Raw genomic sequence first — 16,781 nt, 5'->3', positions numbered from 1 at the left:
TTGCAACTACATTCAAAGCGGTTTACATATATTCAGGTACTTATTTTGTACCAGGGGCAATGAAGGGTTAAGTGACTTGCACAAAGTCACAAGGAGCTGCAGTGGGAATTGAACTCAGTTCCCCAGGATCAAAGTCCACTGCACTAACCACTAGGCTACTCCTCTACTGAAGGAAAGTAAGTGCTTGCTTTCCTTTTTAGAATATTAGTGTAACCGGGAACATAACCAAGGGGTAGGCCGGCTCAGTTGCTGGTGCTCTCAACATCCCCAAACATGAGTTCGATGGGGATGAGCTTGAGCGTTGAGCTTGGATATTCAATGCCAGGCCATTTCCGGTGACCAGCATTGAATATCCGGTTTATTTTTGTCCAGTTTAAAGATAACCAGTTAAGTCAATATTCAGACTTAGCTGGTTATCTGTAAACTGGCCAAAGATATCCCACCTTTTCACATGGCCAAATATGGCCACTAAACTGGCTTTAAAAATAGGTGGATAGCTGGTTATATCGAGCGGTATAACCTGCTATCTGCTAGCCACTAACCGGGGATATTTAGTTGGGGATAGTCATGAATATCGACAGATAGCTAGCTAGTCAGCAGGCATTCTGACTGGTTAAATAGTGCTGAATATTGGCTGGATTCTCTTCACCAATTTTTCCTTCTTTGCATGGCTGCTACGTCCCCCAGGCAAACCACTTCTCCTGTGGGGCCTTTACAAGAGCAGAAAAGAAGGCTCCATCCTATTCCCTTTGACATTTGGGAACCTTCTTTAAGCAACAACAAAAACTCAGAGCTTCCAGTTTCCCTCTTCCCTTTTCCCTTACACAATATCCCAAATTAAACCTTGCCAGGGAAACAACTCATAGACACTAACTTAATGGGGTAATAGCATGACTTTTCCATTCCAGACCTGGGCTTTCTCTCTCTCTCTCTCTCTCTCTCTCTCTCTCTGTCTCTCTCAGTCAGGCACTCGGGCTAGGTTTGGCATATACTTTGGGGTCCTCAGTGCCCAGGGTTAGGTAACCCATTTCTCTCTTTTCCAGGCTTCAGTGCCCCTGGGGAACTCTTCCCCCTTCCAGGCTTCACTGCCCCTGGGGATCCCTTCCCCCTTTCCAGGCTTAACACAGGGTGCACCTCCACTCTCTCCCTACTAGTCTGATTCTACGATGTCTCCAAGCCTGTCTCAGTGTGGGTCACACCCCCTCCTCTGTCTCTCTAGGCTCAAGGTCTTCCTTTTTCCTTTTTGTTTCCTCTATGCACCTCTACTTCCTCCTCTCACTCTGCCCTAGTCCTCCAACCCTCCTTCTTCTCTGTGATTAGGGCATTAAATCTTGTGGATCTATGCGGCCAACTTGCTGGAACCTTATTCCAACTAGGTTTAATGACAGGAGATGGTATAAGTCTATCTGGCCCATTATCTGCTACCAGTGGGTAGAGCTTGCTGCCATATAGTTCAAAATAATAGCTAACGCTATTGAAAACAATAGCAAACCTGTGAGGTTTATATTGTTTTGCATTCTTTCTGTTAGAAGGGGATCGGGGGGGGGGGGGGGGCAAGGGGAGCTGGGGGGTTGGGGACTTTGAGGGTCTGTGAAGGGGGGAGGGTTATATTGAAAATGTTTTTGACATTGCTCAAAACCATGCTTTGTTATTTGCAATGCTATATGCCTTTATTTTGCTTATGATGACAATAAAGATATTTCTACATAAAAACAATAGCAAACGTTTATGACTGCCTATGTGTGGTGCATCTATAAAAAGCCTAAAGTACAGTTGGATAGGCAGTGCCTTAAAAGGTGGAGGATAAAGTTTTTCATTTTGGTGTTAGCTTTCCCCACCTAACTTAGGTAATGCAGGAGTGGTGGTGATGGTGGGGGTCTTGTAGCCCTGGCTTTATTTATGTCAACCAATTGTTGGTGGGAATCTCAGGTATGAATTTGATGGTGGGGGATGTTTGAAGGAGATGCCGGATCATGGAAGAGGAGGGGAGGAGAGGTGGAGACATGCTAGACTGTGGAGAGCAGAAGAGAGAGGGAGAGATGGTAGACATTGGAGAAGGGAGACCAGTCCCTGAATGCATGTGAGGAGAGAGGTGCTTGGAGTGTGTGAGTGTCAGGGCAGCCGACTGCATGGCAGACCTCGGGGAGGGGGGACCGGTCCCTGAATGCATGTGAGGAGAGAGAGGTGTTCAGCATGTGAGAGTGTCAGTGCAGCCAATTGCATGTGTCACATGCTTATGAGGTGGAGTTAGAGCTGGCTGCACATCAGTGATGATGCACTCACTCACCGTGTCCAGGAATCCTTACCCTTCTTTTCCCCATGTCTCCCCAACATGGATGCAGTAGCTGATCGGTTATAAGTACCAAGATGCTGGCTGCTGGGGACACCAGCTTCAACTTTTTGACATCATGCTGTCTACTGTCATTAAATGTCCTTGTGTTCACTAACTGTCTGCCCTGGAACCCCCTCCCCCAGCCTTTAAAGGGACACACAGACACACCACACTCCCTTCCATTATCATAAGGTCTACTGGGTTGCTGCCAACCCCTTCCACTAAGGAGTTACCTCCCCAGGTTTTCCCTAGCCCTCTACTCTGAGCTGATGATTTCAATGCCTTCTGGCACCTGTAGTTTGACTTTTCTTGCTACAGTGACATGCACTGGTCATTTAGTTGTCATAATGCGCACACAGTATTTAGATATGACCACTTACAGTACACCAGTCATAGAGCTGTTAAGTGCCCATGCTCAAATGCAGGTATCTAATAGTATTCCATAAGGTATGTGTATAAGTGAATGCTCCATCCATGCCCCACCCACGAACCCACCCATGTGTACACCCACCTGCAATGTATGTGCCACACAAGGTAAGAATTTGTTATATGTGCATATATATGTGTGTGCATGCTAGTATTTTAAACATGTGCACATATAAAACATTTATAAATGTTAGCCACCCCCCATGTCCTGCCCAGCCCCCTTCTTAATTACATGCTATGCCACTTATGTGAGAGTTTATGGAATAGCACTTTGGGCAAGTGTGTGCGTAACTGACACCTATTCTGCATTTATGAGCATTAGACGTGTCTTATATAGAAATGCCCACTAAATGCCCTAAGCTTACAAAAGAAAAATATTCTGAAGTAGAGAAAACATCTTCTATAGATGATGGAAGACCCCTCCCCTACGATATTCAGTCAGCGTCAGGCAGCACGGTTAGCTGCTGCCACTGGCGCTGACCACAGATATGTCAGGCTATATCCGGAGACTGGCATTAAATTTATCCAGCTCATTTTTGAAAGTGATTGCCGGCCATTTTCCGACATAAATCGGGGGAGATGGCCGGCGATCTCTCAAAAGTGGCGAAATCGGTATAATTGAAAGGTGCTTTTTTGATACCTTCGCCGCTTTCCCGTCGCCGAGCCGACGAAAGTTCAAGGGGGTGAGTCGGTGGCATAGTGAAGGTGGGACATGGGCGAGCATAGGCGTGGCCACCAGATGGCCGGCTTTCACGGATAATGGAAAAGAAAAGTGGCGTTAATGAGTATTTTGCCGCTTTTACTTGTCCTTTTATTTTCATGACCAAGACTCAAAAAGGTGCCCGAACTGACCAGATGACCACCGGAGCGAAAGGGGGATGACCTCCCCCTACTTTCCCAGTGGTCACCAACCCCCTCCCACACTAAAAAAATAAAAACCTTTTTTGCTAGCCTGTATGTCAGCCTTAAATGTCATACCCAGCTCCCTGACAGCAGTATGCAGGTCCCTGGAACAGTTTTTTGTTGGTTGCAGTGGACTTCAGGCAGGCGGACCCAGGTCCATTCCCCCCCCCCCCTACCTGTTACACTTGTGGTGGTAAGTGTTGAGCCCTCCAAACCCCCCCTTCACCCACTCTACCCACATGTAGGTGCCCCCCTTCACCCATAAGGGCTATGGTAATGGTGTAGAGTTGTGGGGAGTGGGTTTTAGGGGGGATTTGGGGGGGCTCAGCACCCAAGATAAGGGAGCTATGCACCTGGGAGGTACCTTTTTCGATAATACGGTTCAGCCAGCTGTTTGCGGCGCCGCCAAAATAGATCACCGGCGCCATTCGATTATTCACTTCTATGTGACTTAACATAAATGTTTATCGTAACCATGTTTGAATGAAACATAAATGCTTATTTTTCCCAAAACTGTCATACAGCCCAGTGTCCATTACCAGTTTCACATTCGGGGTCGGGGGGGTGGGTGGGATCAACCACTGGCAGATTAAGAGGGTGACCTCCCCTGAGCACTGCTCAATAGGAGCACTTTACTGAAACCTAGACATCTCGGCTAGCAGGTGTAAATTCCCCATGGACCTGTTATTTATTTATTTATTGCATTTGTATCCCAATTTTCCCACCTTTTTGCGGGTTCAGTGTTAAGACATAAATGTTCATTTACCTTCTGAAATAGGGAATAAATGCTCATTTTTAGGCTCACCCTAGTCCCACACAAAATACACCCAGACCAAGCCCCCTTGCCCATTGCATGCTATTAAGTTTTAGATGTGTATATCCTGGCTTGGTAAAATTGAAGTTTTAGACATTTATGCAATATGAATGTTTAAGTGCCAGTTTATGCACATCTAAAACATGAAAGGGACTTCTAAAATAAGCAATAACATGGAGGCATAGAATACTTATTTTATTTATTGCATTTATATCCCACATTATCCCACCTTTCAGTAGGTTCAATGTGGCTTACATAGTACAAGGGATATGATTACAGAGTTTCAGTTTAATGATGTCCATTACTTAATACAAATGATCAGTAGTAGCGTAGACCGCATTTACATAATGGGTGGAGAGAATAGGTGGCATTTGCAGGAGTGAGGTATGCATCATTGTTTTCCATTTAAGAAGTTGTTTGTGTAATTTTTCGTGGTTAAGAGGTTATGACGATGTAGAAGGAAGGAACATTCTGAAAAGGTGTGTTTTTAGGTTTTATAACCCATGTATTCGGCCCAAGTTATTTTCTTTTGCAATAACATGGACTCCATTTTAGAGCAGACTGAATTTGAGTTTCAGTGCTGAAACTGTCCTACAATTTGGGTTTGGCCATGCATCGTTCAGCCATAAATGCCAGTGCATTTTCGGCTGAAACTAATCCCCCCCCCGGAACCACAATGCGACCACCCTCCTATATCCGCTGCCCTCTCACTATTCAAAGGCCCTCCTACCTTCTCAAAGCTTCCTGTAAGATTTAAGTAGAGGAGTGTGGTAGCCGTGTTAGTCCACTCTTAAGGTTATCAATAGAAATCAAACAAAATAAAACATGGAAAAGAAAATAAGATGATACCTTTTTTATTGGACATAACTTAATACATTTCTTGATTAGCTTTTGAAGGTTGCCCTTCTTCCTCAGACCACGGATCTGAGGAAGAAGGGCAACCTTCGAAAGCTAATCAAGAAATGTATTAAGTTATGTCCAATAAAAAAGGTATCATCTTATTTTCTTTTCCATGTTTTATTTTGTTTGATTTCTATTGATAACTGTAAGATTTAGAAATTGCTTCTTATAAAGGGCAGCAATGTTGATTAGTTATAAATGAGGGATAACATTTTAAGATTACTTTCATTTCATGATTAAGCCTGATCAAAAGTCACTTCTTTCTGTGATAACCACAACTTCCATCTAGTTTATCATAAGATATGTTATAAAATATTAAACACGTATGACTATTGTATTATACTGAACTGTATATGTGTTACATGCGAGGAAGAAGCAGGAAGAACACTGTACCTCAGTATCTGTCATTTGGTAGAGATCTTTATATGCCATGTACACCTGGAAAGAATTGACACCTGTTGCATGAAAAGCAAAGGGCACATTAGGTTGAATCAACAAATAGAAAATGTAATTTCTTTTATAACTATGCTAACTATGCAGTAAGTGATCCCATGGTAATTTTTTAAAAATCTTTATTTATAAGTTTTTAGAATAATACAATAATGATAATACACATATGTGTAAGAAATGAGCAAGCTCCATATAGTGTATCCAATTAATCATCAAACATTTTCAAAGACTAAAATAAAAGCAACAAACCAAAAACAAAAAAAGTAGCAGTAGGTTAATAGAGAATAAAGCAGAACAGTTTTTAATGGTCATGTCCTAATGGCAATATTAGCACATGGCCATTTTACTCCTGCAGTAAAATAATGGCCTTAGCAAGTGGGAACTACATATATAAGGGCATGATACGGCCACTTTATATAGCAGCTTAGCAAAAAGGACCCTTTAGTGCAGTGGTTCCCAAAAGGCACCCCAGCCAGTCAGCTTTTCAATATATCCACAATGAATATTCATGAGATAGATTTCCATGTGGTGGAGGCAGTGCGTGCAAATCTCTCTCATGAATATTCATTGTGGGTATCCTGAAAATCTGACGGGCTGGGGTGCCTTCAGGATCAGGTTTGGGAACCACTGCCTTAGTGCATACCATGTTCACATGCAATAGAATATATCAAAAGCAGCTTGCCTGTTTCAACACAGCTTAATATGAAGACCTCTAAATGTAGAAAATTGGAAACGAATTAGACCTATGAAATGTATTTCTTATAGGGGGTGGGGCTTTGCCATTTGACAAACTAGTATCAGTACATCTGACTAGTTGATTTGTGTTCTCTGGAGTACCAAGTCCTGTACAAGGCATCTATCTGCATGTTTGCAAAGATGTAAATAGGTCCTGTTTTGTTTTTCATTAGGAATATGCAAATGAAAAATAATTTTGGTTTGTTTTCAGATTGTTCCCAATTTTCTGTCATTTCTTTAGTACATTTCAGACATTTGTTTTTTATAGATTTTTTTTAACGTGCTTTAGAACTTCACAATTGACAGTGCGTTTGCTAATTCATAGGTTAACACACATTAAATCAATTTCATATGCTAAAGGCATGCTAATAAACTGAATGTATGCTTATGAATGCACATATCTATTTTTCATTATAGTTGTTTTGCTGAGGGAGTGGGGTGAGTCATACCAACCTTTATCTTGCACCAGTATATCCAGTTCTTCTCGAATCCCTTCATACCAGTTAGTGATGTCCACATGGAGAGAATAATCACAGCAGGATTTGGTGTCTGCTACTTCATGCCACTTTTCAAATGAGGTCAGTAAGTTGGATCCAGGATCAGAGACTACATGGTCAACTGAAACGGAAAAATATTTAAATGTTATACCCTTTTATATCCCAAGTAACCTTTCATCTCTCTTCAAGATGCAATACCTTCTACATATAAGGCCAAAAAATGTTGTTAAATGTCTTTATTTTTCCCTCCCCCAATAGGCAGTTTTCTGTAGTTTTTTTTAATGCAGAACCATTTCTTTTCATTTTATATTTTGAAGTATCTCTATCCTGGTCATTCTTAATGAGTCATTACACGTAATTACAGATTAGTCTACTTTCAGTTTCCATATAGTGGCTCACCCACTTATTGGCACCTAGTGACACATCAAGCAATCCTTTTGGAAGCAGTGTTTCCCATGATTTATCAATCAATAGCATACTACTCAATACAGCAGAGCCATTTATTAAATGATATGACTGAGAAAAGGTAGAGAAGTATGTTAGATTCCAAAACATTTGTGCACTGAGGACTCTCTGGTCAGATTGAAATTGAACCTCAAAGTCTTCTCCTTTTCTCAAGCTTTTGACAATTTATGGACTGACATGCTACTTGGAGCATGACTTCATTATGTTGCCTCTATTTAACTTTGTTTCTCTTCTCTGTTATTAATAATTATGGATGTCAACTGCTGTGATGTTGATATGAACAACAGTATATCACAGTGGTTCCAAAACCTGGTCCTGTAGGCACCCCAGCCAGTCAGATTTTGGGGATATCCATAATGAATATCCATGAGAGATATTTGCATGCACTGCCTCCAGTGCATGCAAATCTCTTCATGAATATTCATTGTGGATATCCTAAAAACCTGACTGGCTGGGGTGCCTCCAGGATCAGGATTGGGAACCATCGGTGTATCATAACCGTATAATAAACATAGATTGAGAAATCCTACAAAAAATGCCCTCATACCTGAATAGCTCAACTTACCTATTGCTAGCAGTCAACCAAACTCCATATCTTCATGAGATCTCAGCCTGATCCAAGATTTGTAAGTGCTATCAAAATGCATTCTGATTTGGGTAGTCTTGTAATCTCATGAAGACATGGAATGCGGCCAGGAGTTCTCAACCAGGTCTGATACAAATTAAAGGGTTCTTTTACTAAGGTGTGCTGAAAAATAGCTTCCAGTAGTGTGCACGCGGGTTTTGATTGTGCGACGATCCATGTTTCAGCACGCCTGTAAAAAAGGGCTTTTAAAATTTTTGGCTGAAAATGGGCATGCGGCAAAATAAAAATTGCTGCGCATCCATTTTGGGTCTGAGACCTTAATGCCAGCCATTGACTTAGCGGTAAAGACTCACGTGGTAACCGGGCAGTAATGACCTACACACGTCAAGTGCCACTTGGCACGTGTCTGATAGGTGCATCCAAAAATAGTTTTGGATGCACGTATCGGACGCACACCAAAAATGCAATTACCGCAAGAGCCACACGGTAGCCGTGCAGTAACTCCATTTTGGCGTGGGTTGGGCATGCATGGACACTTACACGGCTTACACCTTAGACCTCATATAGTACTTTCATTATATTCAGAGGTCTCAAACGAGGATTAAAACTTTAGTTTCTAAAAGAAACAACCAAGAATATGTTCCAATTATTAAATTTTAGGGATCAAAATTCAGTGACATGGCCACTGCATAAAGATATTCTGATAAGTTATTTGATATTTTCAAGCAGATTTTTAGTCAGCCCAGCTGTTTAAGTTAGAGTACTGAATACATAGTCCTAAATTTAAAGAGATAAGGGCTCCTTTTACTAAGATGCAGTAAAACATGGCCTGCAGTAGTGCAAGCACATCTTTTGGGCTCTTGCTGGGCTATTTTTTACCGCATCAAGGAAAAAGGGCCTTTTTTAAGGGGCTGGAAAATGGACATGCACTAAAATTGAAACCAGTGTGTATTCATTTTCAGCTTGAGACCTTAACCCCACCCATTGGCCTAGCTAGCAGTAAGATCTCACACGCTACCACACGGTAAGTATGCAGCGTGTGCCAACTGCTGTTTACCACCAGGTAAGCGACCCATGGTAGAAAATAGAAAATTATTTTCTACCACAGGATTCGGCATGTGCCAAATTCAGAATTACCACCTGGCTCACACACTAGCTAGGCAGTAGTACTAATTTGGCGCACGCTGTACGCGCATAGGCCCTTAAGCAGCTTAGAAAAAGGGCCCCTATGTTATCCTTTTAAAGTTACAACTGCTACAGTCTTTTGCACAGATAAAGTTATCTTATTTATTTATTTATTTATTAGGATTTATTTACCATCTTGACAGCAGCTACCTATTACTGCTGTCTACATGACATTTGGCCTGTCTCTAGAACATCCTTGGCCCCTCTTGTACTTAAACGGATAAATTTGGGTCATGTAGCTGCTTGTACAGACAAAATGTATCCATTTGCCTGTGTGAATATTTTTAAAAGAATTTATTTGGTTAGCATTTGTTGCCGACCACATAAGTGCTTTTGAATATCAACTGGTTTGTTTTTCTAATAACAAAAATTATCAATTAACTGAAGCAGAACATTTGCAAAGCAGAGGTGGCCGGTTCAAATCCCACTGCTGTTCCTTGTGATCTTGGGCAAGTCACGTAACCCTCCATTATCTCAGGTACAAAATGAGGGGTCCTTTTACTAAGGTGCTCTGAAAAATGGCCTGTAGCAGTGTAGGCGCATGTTTTGGGCGTGCATAGAATCATTTTTCAGCGCACCTGCAAAAAATGCCTTTTTAAAATTTTTGCCGAAAATGAGCGTGCAGCAAAATTAAAATTGCTGCACGTCCATTTTGGGTCTGAGACCTCACCGCTAGCTTTTGAGCTAGTGGTAAAGTCTCACGTGGTAACTGGGCGGTAATGACCTACGTGCATCAAATGCCACTTGGAATGTGCCCAATACACAAATCCGAAAATACATTTTTGGGATGCCTGTATCGGACGCGCGCCAAAAGTGAAATTACCGCAAAAGCCACGTGGTAGCTGGACGGTAACTCCATTTTAATGTGTGTTGGGTGCATGTAGACGCTTATGTGGCTTAGTAAAAGGGATCCTTAGATTGTGAGCCCTCCAGGGACAGGAGAATAACCAATGTACCTGAGTATAACTCACCTTGAGGTACTACTGAAAAAGGTGTGAGCAAAATCCAAACAAACAAACAAATAAATAAATAAATAAATATCTGTTCGTTCTATATTAGAGATCCAAAGATATTACTTTGAGTTCCTCTTTCAGGAGTAATGTCTCCAAATGGACTAGTTTTTTGTGTACCATAACAGTAAAGAGCTACACTCCTAAGCCTGGTTATGTTGTGTTTCATTCATTCATTCATTGTATTTAATAGATGCTGTTACCATGTAGGGTATGATCTCATTTTCTCAAGCTTACTATGAGTGCTTGCATTAATATTTGCATTTTGCCCAAGAGCTTCCTTCTGCAATTCATAGGATCTAATATATGTGGAGGGGCATATTCAATTTGACGTCTAAGTCGGACTTTGGACGTTTTGCGCTAAACATCCCACAACCAAATTGCAAATGTAACCATTTTCAAAAAAAGCAAAACATCTTTTTTTTTTTTTTCCAAAAATACCATTTGTAACAAGGTTTTGTGCTTTGTGTGTTTATCTTTTCAGGCCATTTCTGGAAAAAAATGTATAAGTGAAAAACGTAGAAAAGTAAGCCATTGGGATGTAGGACGGGCCAACATTTTTAGCAGACTTGTCCCCCAGACATCCCAGGAGAACAATGGGGCACTCTAGGGGGCACTGCTGTGGACATCATATAAATGCTTCCAGGTACACATCTCAACATTGCTCCCTTTTTTGGTCCATTGCGCCCTCCAAAACCCACCCAAAATCCACTACTCTCAACTGTACACCACTTCAATAGCCCTATATGTGGGTACAGTGGTTTTCTGGTGAGTATTGGAGGGCGCTCAATTTCCAACACAAGTGTAACAGGTAAGGGGAAGTATGGGCCTGGGTCCACCTTTCCAAAGTGCACTGCATCCACCACTATATTATTCCGGGGACCTGCATGCTGATCTAATTCATCTGGCTATACCATCTGAGGCTGTCATAGAGGGTGGTAAGTACTATTTTTATTCATATTTTTTGGGGTGGGAGGGGGGTCAGTGACCAGTGGGGGAGTAAAGGGGGGTGTCATCCCTGAATCCCTCCGGTGGTCATCTGGTCATTTAGGACACCTTTTTCTATCTTAGTCATTGAAAAACAGGTCTAGACTGAAATGTTGAAGTTTTCGTCCTAGACATTTTGGTTTTGGACCATTATGGCTGTAAAACATCCAAGTGTTAGGCATGCCCTAAGCCCACCCTAATCCTGCCTTTGAAATGCCCCTGAGATGCCCCCTTGTGATTTGGATGCACTGAAGACAAAAACAGGTTTCAAAAATATCTATTTGGATGTTTTGAGAAGAAATTCATCCAAATGCTGCTTTATGACATTCTTTGGACATTTTTCTCTTTCAAAAATAAGCCTCATAGACAACTTATCAGGGTGCACTTGGAAACTATTTTTGATCAAGCTATTGGCACCCAAAACAGTTGAGAATATTTCTGTATCTTTCTGTCTCATGAGAAAGTTACTGTGTTTACCTTGATATACTACTGGCACCTTTTGAGAGAATATGAATCATCGGATGGCTACAGATAGACCTGAGGTGGCATTGATACTTACTAATCATTGTAGTTCCTCCTGCCAAAGCAGCCTTTGTGCCTTGATAGAAATCGTCCAGTGTTGTCATTCCTAAGTATGGCTTCTGCAAATAAGTGTTTACATCAATTCCTCCAGGGATCACCATACGTCCATTTGCCTCAATTGTCTTCACACCACCAGGAACAATCAAATTCTCTCCTATTTGTCTAAAAGAAACAAAAATACCAGTTTTTATACTACTCCTGAAACTTAAAACACAATTCCCCTAATTCTATAAAAAGTGGTAAAAATTACACGTGCAAATTTGGGCACACACCCAATTTAATTGAATAACGAGCTAATTAGTGCTAAGTGTTTTTGTGACAATTATTGGCACTAATTAGCACTAATTCAAATGTACAAGCGTAAATGTAGGTGTGGGATCCACGCCTAAATTTTATGTGTGAGTCAAAAAAGGGAGTGCAGAAATGGGAGGGTCATGGGCAAATCGGGGGTGTTCCTTTCAGTTACGCTCATAATTATAAAATAAGGTGGGATCCGGGTCTAATTTAGGAATCAACATTTGCACAATGTTTCCATTGGTGTAAATGGCCGTGCCAAAATGCACTTGCGGTTCCTGGGTGCAGGCGCTAATCTATAAACTGCACTTAACTTTAAGTGCGGTTTATAGCAGGGGCATAGCCAGACCTTGAGTTGGGAGGGGGCCAGAGCCCGCGGTTGGAGGGCACATTTTGGTCTGCTGCCCCGCCACTTCCCCCGCTGCCTCACCACCCCTACTGCCACCCTGCCGCTCTCCTCCCACTGCCGCAGCAAATACCTTGGCTGGCGGGGTTCCCAACCCCCACCAGCTGAAGCCTTGTTCAGCGCCGGTCTCCAGCGCTGCTGCATTGCCTGCCCAGCTCTGTTTTTCTCTCATGTCCTGCACACTCCTTTTAGTGAAATTGAGCATGCTCAGTTTCACTAAAAGGAGCGTGCCAGATGTGAGGGGAAGACAGAGCAGGGTAGGCAACACGGCGGTGCCAGACACCTGTGCTGGACAAGGCTTCAGCTGGCGGGGGGCTGGGGACCCCCGCCAGCATAACCAGAAGCCCAGAGGACAGTTTGGGGGGCCTAGGCCCCCGTGGCCCCACGTACCTATGTCACTGGTTTATAGAATAGAATTGAGCAATTTTTTTTCAGCACCAATTTTTTAGGTACCACATATAGAATTTACTCCAATGTGGCAGCTGAATTCTATTAACCTCAGTAGGAAATTATTAAAGAACATTTGAAATAAAAATAAAAATAATGAAATTGCTGGGTTGATGAGGAAGGGGCAGGATGTTGTGCCTGGGAGCTTCCTTTTGTTCTTATGGACTTCTAATAGAATAGGAACCTTGTTCAATATCATGCTTAGTTCCTGTAAGTCTGAGCAGCATGATCCAGATCTATAATCAGACCCAGGTATTCTGTCTGGCATTGCACAATCCTGCATCGGCTTGACCTAAGCTGTAATAGTCTAAGTGTAAAGCAAGAAATCATATTAGACAGCAAAATGCAATTATTGCCCTTTTGGCCTCAAAAGTAAAACCAACGAAACAGATAATATGATGGCTGATAAGGACCATTAGTCCATTTGTCTGCCCAGTTTAATTCCTGCTCCATTGTGTCACTTCTAGTTGATCTGTCTCCCTGTTCACTCCTCTGTAACTAAGGATCTTCTATGCTTCCTTGAACTCTTTTATAGTTTGTTTCAACCACCTCAACCGGAAGTCCATTCCATGCACCCACCACCCTACTTAATAAAAAGACTCAGGCCAAAAGAACATACGAAATGCCATTCTGGGTCTGATGGAGCCCTGCATGTATGCTACCCAACATTCTAATAACTTCTGAAACTTTTGGCAGGGCTACACCATGAATGCACAGATGCCTTCCCACCCGATATGAGGAGCGTGCGGGACCAGCATTCTTCATTTTTCCACAAAGCAGAGCAGTTGTGTCTTGTTTGGCTCTCCTCAGTGCATCTTCTATTATTACAGTTTTTGGTGGTCCATAGGACATTTTTTAGTTTTGTTTTTTTTTCTTCTCTATTTTGTGTGCCCCCTTTTAATGTTTTAGATTTTTTACAGTCTGTTTTAGCTTCCTTTCATTTTGATGTGGCTCCTACAACCCCCCATAGGCCTGAGCGTCCAGTTGGATATCTTTTGTTTAATAAAAATGTTAATAATACAATTGAGATGTTTCATTTCACTTCAGCTATTTTCCCTCCAATTTTGCTTAAAACTCCAAGTGGTTTTAAGAAGTGTACTAGGTGCAGCAAGACCATTCCTGTGACTGATACTCACAACTGGTGCTTGCTGTGCCTAGGACCTGACCATATGGCCTCTGTCACCATTGTTTTAAAATGCAGAAAAGAACAATAAATGTAGAGAGGCCCAGTACGAGAATCTTTTTGGTGCATCTAAGTAAGTCTGGTCCATCAATTTCAGCATCATAGGTATCTGTCCCCATAGCTGGTTGAGCTGCATCAGACATTAGGGGGAGTGCTGCCATTGTGGAGGATTTACCCTGCCTTGACATCAGGCACTGGTAGGGCCCAGTTGGATCAACCTGCATCAGACCTAACACTGAGGACATGTCAGGTTTCAACATCAACCTCTTTGGCATTGAGGGAAATCAATGTCATGCATCGAGCATTGACATCGGTCCCACTCGAAGCACAGTGGCAGGAGCTCTGGGTCAGCAGCACTGCCGGTACTTGAGAAGCATTGGAGCAGAGAGGACCACACCCCTCCATCGAGTCAGTGCCGAAGTGCCAGTATCCTCAAAGCTGGGACCAGCCTTTCAATTCAGCTTCAACATTTTTGCAGACTGTCACTGTACTGACACTGGCCCTGCCTTTGTCAATGCCTGCCCCCAAGAGTGGCTCTGTGCTCTTTTGCAGGAAGAGATGGAGAGGATCTTAGCTCGGTTTGATGCCGAACCCTTGATGCCGACCATGGCTCCACCACAACTAATCCTTGAGGCTCATGCCCTGTCCATTGCCTGGTTATCGATACCAGTGCCTCCATGGGTGGCATTGGAAGAAGTGGTGCTCCTCTCTAGCCCACTGAAAGCTTCCCCAGTGTCCAGCAGAGGACCTGTCCCTCAGAACTCTTGCTCAGAGTATAGACTGGGTCCAGTGCACTGAAGCAAACACAGATTCAACCTGACTCAGACTGCTCTTGGGCATCTGAAGTTGAACCAGAAAAGATCGTGGAGGAGGACTCCTTGGGTCTCCTGTCAGACCCCTTCCCATCTCAGGAAAGGAGAAATTCCCCACCAGAGGAACTCTACTTTGTCAGCTTCTTGAGGGAGATGGCTAGGACCATCCTGTTTGATTTGATGTTGAGGACGAGCCCAGGGCCAAGATGTTGGATGTCATTGCCTATGTGAATCCTCCTAGGGAAGCCATGACAGTGCCTATGCATGGCATCCTTTATACTGCACAGATGAAGAATTGGGAGACCCCTCTCTCTCTGTGCAGCCTGTACCTCTATGTGCAGAGTCCAGAAGGCTCCCAGATTCAAAAAGCCACACTTGCCTCACCATTCCATGGTGGTCAAATCTGCTCTCAAGTAAGCTAAGAGTTGTAGGGCGATCACCTCAGTGGGTAAGTTTAACAGGGCTCTATGTTCATGGCCCACATACAGTCCTAAAGAGATGGGTTCATTACTTTTTAAAAGTACTGGCTTCAAAAGTAGTGAAGTAAAAGTACAAAGTCTTATAAAAAAAAATCCCTTAAGTAAAAGTAATAAAGTACAGCTCTTTAAACTACTTTTTTACTACAAAGTAAAAAGTATTCTTAACAAGTTGGACCACAGAATCTAATATGTTTACAAGCAAATTTCCAGGGGGTCACACAAGGTGCTCCCTGAGCATTGCAGTAAGCAGAAGTTCATTAATACACCTATTGGAAAGCAAACAAAGCTGAATTAGTACAGATCAGTGCCACACAGACATTTGATGTTAACAGAAAACCCAGCCTTTTTCACATATGAACAGAGGTAGTCCCTCATGAAGTACAGAATAAGTAACCACTAACTAAAAATAGAAATATCTAGACAAAAATTAAACTGAACCCTCAAGAAGCCATACTCTGCATACAGTGCAAAACCAAAGAAAGAGTGACATATCCATTTGTACCATGCAAAATATAAAGAGAGCAGATGTAAATTTCAAAAACTTACATATTGTTACATTAAAAATTAACAAATAAAACAAAAACAGAAAAAAAGATGACAAATTTTTATTGGATTAACTTGTTTCATTTTTTGACTAATTTTTGGAGGCAAAAACCTCCCTCCACAAGTCAGGACAAGCATACCATATTATACTAGCATACTGTCCCGACCTGAAGTAGGCAGTTTTGGTCTCCAAAGGTTAGTCAACGAATGTATATAGTCTGATATAAAGGTGTTACCTTATTTTTTGTTTTTTCTTTTATCTATATTTATTAACTTTTAAAGTGGACTAACACAGCAACTGCATTACTTCATCCTAAATTAAAAATAAAATTATTTTTTTCTACCTTTGCTGTCTGGCCATTTAATTTTTCTCATTTTGTTGGTCTCTGTCTCTGGTTACTGCTTTCCTGTCTCCTTTTGATTCTCTTTCCAAGGGTCTCCTGCCGTGTGTCATTTTTTTCTCTTCTGTCTTCTTCACCTCTTCCACTATAACCAACTCCAACACTGATCTGTTCCTGTTCTGTAGGTGCTGTGGGTACTTGAACACCCCAATATTCAGCAAACCATTGACTGTGTCCAGGGAGGAGTAATTTCTATTGGGTTTAGCATCCTCAATCATTTTGAAAAGTTGACTCCTATAAGAACATAAAAGTAGCCATACTGGATCAGACCAATGGTCCATCTAGCCCAGTATCCTGTTTTCCAAACAGTGGCCAAGCCAGGTCAGAAGAACTTGGAAGAAACC

The 16,781-nt window shown here is 42.2% G+C and overlaps 1 protein-coding gene across 2 annotated transcripts in view; it reads right to left on the bottom strand.

Moving 5' to 3' along the window:
- The window catches only part of CRMP1 (collapsin response mediator protein 1), a 118,764-nt gene that overhangs the window by 47,951 nt on the left and 54,032 nt on the right, over nucleotides 1–16,781 (bottom strand). For both annotated transcript variants that reach the window (XM_030192594.1, XM_030192593.1), the window contains 3 exons: nucleotides 11,850–12,034; nucleotides 7,014–7,178; nucleotides 5,769–5,830 (listed from right to left, as the gene is read on the bottom strand). In XM_030192594.1, the coding sequence (XP_030048454.1) occupies nucleotides 5,769–5,830; nucleotides 7,014–7,178; nucleotides 11,850–12,034 (412 nt within the window). The remainder of the gene's footprint in view (nucleotides 1–5,768; nucleotides 5,831–7,013; nucleotides 7,179–11,849; nucleotides 12,035–16,781) is intronic.

This window comes from Microcaecilia unicolor, chromosome 2, assembly GCF_901765095.1.
Source record: "Microcaecilia unicolor chromosome 2, aMicUni1.1, whole genome shotgun sequence".
Taxonomy (NCBI): domain Eukaryota; kingdom Metazoa; phylum Chordata; class Amphibia; order Gymnophiona; family Siphonopidae; genus Microcaecilia; species Microcaecilia unicolor.
The sequence above is the reverse complement of the archived record's forward strand: the minus strand, read 5'-3'. Positions and strand labels throughout refer to the sequence as shown.